Raw genomic sequence first — 9,518 nt, forward strand, 5'->3', positions numbered from 1 at the left:
ATGCTTACTGCTGGGTATTTTTTTTTTTTTTAAACAATGTGCCGTATACAACCAACGACTTCGTTTGGATTAGCTGTTTTTGGGAGTATTTTTGAAAAATTTTCTGTAACAGGATGAGAGTGTTTTTCAAAAACTAGTTTTTTAAATACAATAAAAATTTTTAAAAAGTACTCTAAAAGGTAATTTAAAAATTAATTTAAATTTTTTTAAAATTTTAAAAAATATCTCAAAATATATTTTAGAAACTCTTCTACTCTTAAATATTCCAAAATATTTTCTGAAAATATCCCAAAATATAATCTAAAAACTCTGCTACAGGAAAATTTTTCAAAAACACCCCCATAAATAGCCAATCCAAACGGATATGTTTTGGGATATTTTTAGAAAATATTTTGGAATATTTAAGAGTAGTAGAGTTTTTAAAATATATTTTGGAATTTTTTTAAATATTAAAAAAAATTTAGACTACTTTTTAACAATTTTTATAGTATTTGAAAAACTAATTTTTGAAAAATTGAAGGATCCAAACAGAGCTCAAATTATCGAAAACATCATGCCATTTTGACCAAAAAATACAGACATTCAAATGAATATCATGTCTCATGAGTGCAAATAGAAAATGGAACGTTAAGAAACTGTCATGTATAAGAAAACATCAATTAAGGTCGTTAGAAAGTATAGGGGCCATTCCTATTTTAGGCATTGAATTAATCAATAAACCAATCTGATTAATTACTTTCTGAGCTATCATATTCATGCCTGCCTGATGATAGAACCATGTATAAAGAGTCAAACAATGCATGATGGAGCTATTGTTAGGAAAAATTTTATCAAAGTGTGTATGATCAATGATGATGGATATGCAAATGTCCTCATTCTTGATGTAACAGGTGCAGCAGGAGTAGAAGCCTGCTTTGAGGCTAGAGGGGGACCGGGTATTGAATTATGAGAAGACAAAATTCAGTAAAATGCTACTGCTGCCCTCAATTCCATTCTCAGTGGTGGGTGCTGATTGTGTACAAATATACTACGTCCCTTAAAACATTGCATGGTGTAGGACTCAGCTCCTCTAAACAATTCATTTTACTAAGGTGATCGTTCAGCGCCTGGTTCAATCAAATAGTTCATGAATACAATTCGAGACCAAGAATATAATGGCATTTGGCATGCATAGGTGATTAGGGATGTATGCGAAGCGAGCAGCTTTGTAAGCACTTATCGAGCTGCTTGGTTAATGGATCGCTGGTCTTGATTTTGATCAAGTTCAAGTCGAGCTACTTGATCAATGAAGTCTCGTCTTGACTTTGATCAAGTTCAAGTCAATCTCAAACATGTTTGATTGTCCTAATGAGCCGAGTGTGAGTAGCACTATAGTATGTTCGATAGCTCATCGAGTTTTATTAAGCGTTAATGTGTCTATTAAATAATTATATTTATATGGCTTAAATTACGTAAGTGTTTAGACTTGATTAAAAAATTTCAACCCTTCCCTTCTATAATATAGCTAGTTTTATGGGTATTGGAATCAATTGTATCCCTTTAAAAATTTAAAGGAATAAAAAATTCTTAAAAGACCTAAATCGTAGCTTAACGATCGAACTCAATTGAGTGAGTATGAGCTCTTTAATGATCTCATTGAGTTGCATGCGAATTGTTGCTCTTCTGCTCAATCGATCTCGAGCATAATTTTTAAGAGTCGAGCTCGAGCATGGCACTGCTCAAGCTCGTCTCGATTCAATAATATCGCTATAGGTGATGGAACACGCATATATACCTAGGAATAGAAATGTCTTTCACATTGATGATCATGTTCCAAGAAAACATTTTTGCAATAGCGAAATAACCTAAAATTGTTCGATTGAAAATATTGCTCCTTTTCTTTTTCTTTGTGTGTTGGCATCAACGAACTGCTCTGCAACTGATACTTTGCAAGTAGAATAAGATAAAGCGTTCGTTTGTTCATTTAACGCCCACCTATGGACACATAATAAGAACAAGGCTACCTGGTCTTATTTTTGCCCCGAAATTTTGTAATTAATTATAATATTAAAGCTTTAATGGTGCACTTACTCTTTTTTTTTCTGGGTATGCATATCGGGTATATTAGAGCACCAGACAAGAACAATCTTTCTTGAATTAAAAGTTATCAACAGGTAAAACTACAATTGAGCCATGCATATGTGACCCAAACAGCAAACCTCACTAAAGAGAGACTAATTTTATAATGACCAATTATTGTGTATGGTAAATGATCATAAAAAAAGCTGCTGACAATGATGCAATTGTGTAAAGTTGCATGCTGGTAGGGTAAATTTTCCTTCATCTCCATTCTTTCATCCACAAATAATCTTTGTAACTCTATTGTGCCATCAGTTTTGCCTAGTCCCTTTTTTCTCTTTTTCCTTTTTAGTGGACAGAGAATGGGATCAGAGATGTATTGAGTCCCATCAAGAAAGAAGGAAACAGGGTACATGATGCAACTTCTTGAAGGGTATCTTCCTCCCATGGGTTGCCACTTGTTTAAGCGAAATGAAGAACTAAAAAGCCAGAATTTTCCACTAAAAGCCACAGACAGTCCCTGAAAGCAGTCAATCGGCCAAGGTTAAAAGGCATCTGTTGAATGCAATCATGGTTGCTTAATGCCCAATGGTCAGTCAGCAAAGCGAAGATAATTAACTTTTTCAAATTAACTTTTTTAGTGAAGACAGTAGATGAAATCTATACATACATACATACATATATATATATCTAGACACATAGACACATACACTGTGTGTGTATATCTGTGTATGTGTGTGTAAAATTTATCTGAGCTGATGCAATATGGGTTGTAAAAGAAAAAAATATCATCAAATGATCATTAGTCTTTCTTCTTTTATGATCATGTCTCCCACTATTAGCCACTGATTTTCCACCACTATGTTGTCGTAAATAATAATAATAATAACAATGGGGGACAAAAGGAGCTGAACAAATGGTTAAATGCTTGAGTGATCAAGGGTTTAACCTTTACCTCCTACGATATACTTGCCACTATGATTTCCCGTCAGCTCTCCCTTTCCCTAGAATAGGTTAGAATAAGTTATACAAATGCTATCGTTACGTAAAAAAAAAAAAAAATTAATGCTTGATAGACATGAAAATATTGTCTGCAAATACGAAGTTGGGCTCATCAGGGTCAGTTTCATTGCAAATTAACAACGTAACTAGCCCAACTAAAACCACACAGAGTCCCGTGATTCAACCATTTAAGTTTGATACCAATCACCAGCCCAGTTCTTTCCGCGTGTGATTCGAATGGTCCAGTTCTTAAATCTTTAATACCCATCCCTGGGCCCTCTCTATGCTGTTAAGAAAAGAAAAATACACATGATTCGTGCCAGGAGAAAAAAAAACCCACATGTTTAATTGAAAACCTTGTAGTGTTTGAGGAGTAATATCTTTCTTTATAAAGTTTGAGCAGAGTTTGGTGTTAAGAAAGAAAAAAAAATGTCATTATTTGTTTTGCCAAATATACTTTTTCAATATTCACTAATAATTATCCACATCTTATTTATTAAACTTTCCACTCCTACATAACTACCACTACAATAAAACAGACAGACACAAACACATACACATACTCCCATTTTTTTTAGCCTAACAAAACTTCTAATGAGCCAACAACTTCTTATCCCAAAAAAAAAAAGAAAAAAAAGGAAAAATATAATTCTTCCATCCATATTTCTAAAACGAAACCTCCAACAACAACTAAAATTTTAATAAAATTTAATATATATTTTTAAAATTTTCTTTTAGATTTGCAAGCATATAGGGGGAGTGTCAGAGAAGGTAATGTAAGTGAAAGATTTCGAGTTCGAATCCTCCCATTTACATTAAAAAAAACACACACACACACAAAGAGGGTGTGCCATTCCCACCGGTTAAAGTTATTTTTGTGACATGAACTAGTAGATGATTGATGAAGAACAAAAAGATACCAAGGTCACTTAAATTTTGTGTCGGTCACTTGACATTGATGCAAGAAGTATGAGTTAAAAGTGTCAAGAAAATTGATGTTTCTTTTGTATGATAATGGAATTTGCAATGGACATTGGACAGGAGGTGAAAGCAGCAGCATTCAGTAATTCTCATAAGAACTGGGATATTAGTTGTAGTACTTTCAAAACAAAGTTGCACCGGCCAAGACTCCATTAAGAACTTGGGATGCATACTCCTCTTACCAAGGATTCAAATCAGAGCTCAACTTGCTAAATAGCAGTACAATTTTCATCAGATCCAAAGTATCCTCTTGTGATACATTCTTCTTGAAACATTCTACCTAGGATCTATCTGTAAGGAATTGCGTTTCCCTAACACGCTCAAGATTTATGGTCTCTCTCCAATCTCCCAATCTAGAGGACCACTGGAGCCTCAGCCCTCATATCACTTTGTTTGCTAAAATCTACTGTTTGCCCTTTATATTGCTGTGGTAAAGTCGTGTTCTTCTTTCACAATTTTATTGCTATTATCTGAAGGGGTTACTTGTAAGATCTTATAGTAGCTGCGTCCGATAGGTAAGAAAAACTTGGTCCAATAACTTTTGTTTCTTGCTGTTAAGATCCACTGCTGATAGAAACAAACTGGTACAAGAAAAGTTTCTCGAATTTAAACTAAAAGGACTTGGATTGAATTCCATTTTAGACTTCAACAGATTCTGTCAAGTTTACAGAGCATCACTACCAATCAGCACAACATTGCTCAGAGTTGGATGCCGTTCCCCCCCTACGATTCTTGCGGTGTTGAACCATTATAAATGAGAGAAGAATCACATGGAACTGAGGCGGAAATTCGTTGGATGATGTAGCAGAACAACAGGAGTTATCTTATAAATGCACCAGTATGCAGGCGTCCCACTTCAATATCAAAAATCATTGTGAAACTTCCATCAGGAGAGATCATTACGAGCTAAAAACTCAAAAATCTAACAGTTTTCCAGTGAGGGCCGGTTCCATTTACCAGGAAGACAGCGTGAAGCACACTAATAAAAGATACGGGAAACTCCCGTGGGATCAGAGCATCGCCTGAAGGCTGAAGCACATTTCCAAAGGACCTCGTAACTCTTTTGAGGAATGGACCATTGGCGCCGATACAACAAGGGACGAGAATTCTATCTTACTAAACTAAAAGAACTCGAAGTCTAGATATTTACCCCCTGATTTCATCGCGTCTGTTCCTACAATCCTTTTACTGCTACTGCCAACCCCAATGGGGTCAACTTTTCCAAACTTCACAGGAAGCTCGGCCTCTATTGGCCTAGGCACCTCTGGCGGTGTACTGCATCGTATAAGAGCCCAATTAACGCCTTCAAAGAAAGGATGCTGCTTGATCTCAGTTGCTCCCCTTTTTGTCCCAAGCCGATGTTGCGGCTCTTTGACAAGCAACCCACGGATCAAATCTCGACTAGCATAACTGGTAGCAGGAGAGTCTGGAAACCTTAGCGGCTGCCCTACTACGTTGAACAATGTAGCACGATTTCCCGAGCCCTTAAATGGGGTTTTGCCATACAAAAGTTCATGCAAAAAAATACCAAAAGTCCACCAGTCAACTGCACTGCCATGGCCCTCTCCCTTAATAATTTCGGGGGCTAAATATTCATGGGTCCCTACAAATGACATGGATCTTGCTGAAGTAGGTTCTGCAACAAGTTCAGGCAGCATGCCAGCAGGAAGTGCATTCTCAGCTCGCGGTTTTGGAGACTTTTTCTTGCTTTTCTGAGGAAATATCCGGGGAATGAAGCATGCTGGCTGAATACAAACCGACGTAGGCTCAATACAGGATGGCTGAACACAGAATGCAGCTCCTCTTTTGGAAGGGTCATCCATTGAGGAGGTTTTGATCAGAGTTGGTGAAACAGCACATCTTAGGGAAAGATCAAAGTCAGAAAGCATAATATGGCCATCATCACGGACCAGAACATTTTCTGGTTTCAAGTCCCTGTAAACGACTCCCAGCATATGAAGATACTCAAGTGCCAAGAGAACCTCAGCAGCATAAAACCTGCCAACATGAACAGAAAATGAATACAGGGATTAATCCCACTTGGTCCCCCAAATTACATAGGGACTTCTAAAAGTCATTATGACAGACAGTAGAAAGCTGATAAATGATAATTTGTTCTTTCTTTCTATCTATTGCTCTCCTCCCAGTAGGGGTGTGGGACTACTAATCATGTAATCAATCAGCCAATAGATGAAGGAATGTATAAACCAAATACTCAATTAAAAAGAGACAAAATAAAATAGCTAAAAACTCTATTAGTTTCATGAATCACAAGTCTAATAAGTACTAGTATATCCAATGTCCAAGCACATCATCCATCCACAATTTTGAATTTTCTGTAGCACATACAGAGCTTAAATGCCCAATGACTTGTTTATGTTTAAAGGTATGAGATGTAATGAACCATAGGCTATAGATTAGCTGAAGGACCATGTTCAAACAAAACAAGTCCTTGCCACACAGATCAGACATGGTAGCAAGCCAACTTATGAAACAAGGGAGGGCACTATCTCACGTTGCATGTAATCTTAACATAGTTCACTTACATGTTAGTAACTAGATGTTGAGGTTAAAGCTAAAAAACAAAATCAATATATGCAATCAAGGGAAGGAATCATTAAAAAGCTATGTTAATTTGATGTTGCCTTGTCCAACTAAAAAAAAAACTGCGCTGTGACCTGGAAAACAGCAGAAGAACATCCATACCTCGCAGCATATTCTGAAAAATGCTTCCCTGGTTGTCGCTGCCTCAACGTATGCAGATCACCCCCAGGACAATATTCCATGACCAAACATGAAAATCTGTCTGTTTCAAAATGAGTATACAGAGTTGGCAAGAATGGATGATCAAGCAGCTGCAGGATATCTCTCTCCGTCTGAGCCCTGGTCAACTTTTTCCTGCTTGCAAGTGAAGCCTTATCCATAACTTTCATAGCAAAATAACAACGAGTACCACTCAGCTCAGACAGGTAAACACTGCCGATGTCACCACAGCCAAGTCTTTTCAGCAACCTAAAATGACTCATGCCCAAAATGCCATCTCGTGCCCGAATTGCAAGAATAGCCTTCCATCTTGGATCATTTCCCTTATGAGGCTTATTTGCACTACCAGTTATGTTACTCCAGTTACTATCATCACTAAGGCCGCTGCTGTCACTTGCTCTGCTAAGGCTAGTTTTGGCACTCTCAAGTGAGTCCCCTCGAGTGCTCATTTTTGTACTCTCATAATGCCTATCAACACTAAGCATGCCATCGCTCATTATACCATCACTCCTGTACGTACTAGTGCAGCTATTCCCAATGCTCATAGCTGTTACAACTCCTGTACTGTCAATACTACTATGGGGGCTTACATTGCCACTTGGAGGCAAGGAAGCATCCCAAACACATTCTTTTTCCTCAGAATCTGGGGGGAGACTCACTTCTGTATTCTGCGATGGGCGAGGAATTGCAAATGGTGAGGAGACTGCCGGTAGGTCAATTGGTTCTTCTACCAGGCTCTCTGAAGGAGAAAGAACAGAGATGCTCGGTTTGATACCAGGAACGCGGATTGAAAGATCTTCAATGAAAGGTCCCTTTACGGATAGACTCTTCACCAAGCACTTACCATCTGCTTTGTTCTGTCCAATCGGCACATAAACTGGCTTCATCAAATCTGTATCAATTGGTTCTGGAGGATGGCTCACCCCATGAAATGAAGTAGAGCCAGGCTCCTCATACGAATCAACACTGCTCTTTATAGAAACAACATCATGCATAGGTTCCTCTATTTCCTGTGGACTATCCTTCCCCTTTCGAGTTCGAACAGAAGCACGTAAATTTGAATCTTGAACATACCGGAGACTAGGTTGAGCACTGGACTCCTCCCTCACCAAAGTGATGTGAGTATTTGTCACCTCAGCTACAATGGGTAACTGCCTGGGAAGTGGTCTTGATCCGGGAAACCTGTCCATCTCTTATGAAGTTTTATCATCACATGTAATTCCTACCCCAGCCAGACAACTCCACAAAAACCTGCAAAAAAATTAATAATTCACCATGAATGAGCTATAAATTACAAATCCAGAATGAAACCAGCCAAAGTCATCTGTTGCTTTGCACTGATATGTTCCTAAATAAAAATTGATCTGATTCACACCAATATTTCATCAACAAAGACCATAACGCCGATTACACCTACGTACACTTCGGGTTGATTCAATGTTAGAACAACTAAGACTCGCAGCTTTTAAAGACACAAATGGAATTAAAAGGGCATCATATATCGATCAATTTATACATCAAAGCTCGCTACAAACTTCAGTATTCTAAAAAAAATCCCATTGCTTTCCCTCAAAAGATTATGTATTCTAGTAAACCATAAATGGGAATAACCACCTCAGAGTTAACTCAATTCACCAAAAATCAACCTTGAAAATGAATACTAACAAAAGCCGCTCCTCTAGACATGAAAAGTCCCCTGCACATCCTATTCTTCTGTTGCCATTTGGTGAAAAATTTAGCTTTCTCTGTTCTGTTTATTTGGGACGGCGGGCCGGGGGAGACAGAATTACTTGAATTCCACGCAAACAAATTAAAAAGAGCAAAATAAGGGAAGAATATATTAGAAGTATCACGACCAAAAAGATCCCAAATGGAATCAATCAAAAGGGACCTTCCAAAATAAATACAGAGTTAACAATTTTCAGTAAGCAAAACTGAAAAACGCGTCCATACCCAGAAAAACAACAGGAATCCGGATCTAGGGTTTTGGCCTATCTCCCTCCCTTGCTCTCACGAGTTTCTCACCACAGCCCCCGCGCTCCTCTTCCTTTTCTTTTTCCTGCTTCTCCCTTTTCTTTAATCTGATTTGACAAAAACTAGGAACAATATTCGGAGAAATAGCAAAAACACGACTTCTGGAGCTCTAACTCCTCTTGAAAAACTGATAGCAACCCCCCACTGCGTGATTTGTGTGTTAGGGAGATAAAAAGAAGAAAAGAACAAACAGCACAATCAAAGCTGAAAAGGGATTTTCTTGAACGTAGTAACGATACCAAAAAAGTGGAAAATGAGTAGCAGCCAGAGCAATGCAGAGAGGAAGCAGAGGCAGCTGTGAGGAGAACACGAAGAGGAAGAATGATGTGTTCGGGGCCGGGGGGGGGGGGGGGGGGTTGGGATTGGGTGTATTTCTCCTTCTCTTTATTGCACTACTGTTGCTGGTCTTGCTTGGTATAGTACTGGTACTTTTGCTAGAATGGAATTGCTTAGTCCTCCTAACTCCTTTTCGTGGTGGACTAGGGAACGCACTTTAGTCATGTGTCTTCACTGTGATCACTGATTCACTGATCATATTTTTAGACTTTGGGGACTGCCGAAGGCGGGAAGAGAAAGTAGAAAATAGAAGTAGGCAAGCATATACAATCTGCAGCGTGGCAATATGGCAATGGCATGCGAGACCAGTACAATTACTTGCTACCGCGAAGTAGGGGAGAGTA

General features: G+C 38.2%; 1 protein-coding gene across 2 annotated transcripts; it reads right to left on the minus strand.

The window, feature by feature from the left end:
- Positions 1-4,100: 4,100 nt before the first annotated feature.
- LOC113761536 (serine/threonine-protein kinase D6PK) lies at positions 4,101-9,165 on the minus strand. Of its 2 annotated transcripts, none has more exons than XM_027304564.1 (3): positions 8,758-9,165; positions 6,748-8,055; positions 4,101-6,039 (listed from the first exon to the last, which is right to left on the minus strand). In XM_027304564.1, exons 2-3 carry the CDS (start codon positions 7,992-7,994, stop codon positions 5,163-5,165), a joined length of 2,124 nt encoding a protein of 707 aa, XP_027160365.1. In that variant the 5' UTR covers positions 7,995-8,055; positions 8,758-9,165; the 3' UTR covers positions 4,101-5,162. The 2 variants fall into 2 exon arrangements, with proteins under 2 accessions (XP_027160365.1, XP_027160366.1); XM_027304565.1 differs by lacking the exon at positions 8,758-9,165 and adding an exon at positions 8,419-8,499.
- Between the last annotated feature and the right edge of the window lie 353 nt (positions 9,166-9,518).

The sequence above is a fragment of the Coffea eugenioides genome, chromosome 2, assembly GCF_003713205.1.
Source record: "Coffea eugenioides isolate CCC68of chromosome 2, Ceug_1.0, whole genome shotgun sequence".
NCBI lineage: Eukaryota > Viridiplantae > Streptophyta > Magnoliopsida > Gentianales > Rubiaceae > Coffea > Coffea eugenioides.

Excerpts from the sequence above, each read along its gene's own strand:
- LOC113761536 (XM_027304564.1), bottom strand. The coding sequence starts at position 7,994 with ATGGACAGGTTTCCCGGATCAAGACCACTTCCCAGGCAGTTACCCATT. Across the intron at positions 6,040-6,747 it reads TTTTCAGAATATGCTGCGAG|GTTTTATGCTGCTGAGGTTC; the intron begins GTATGGATGTTC and ends TCATGTTGGCAG.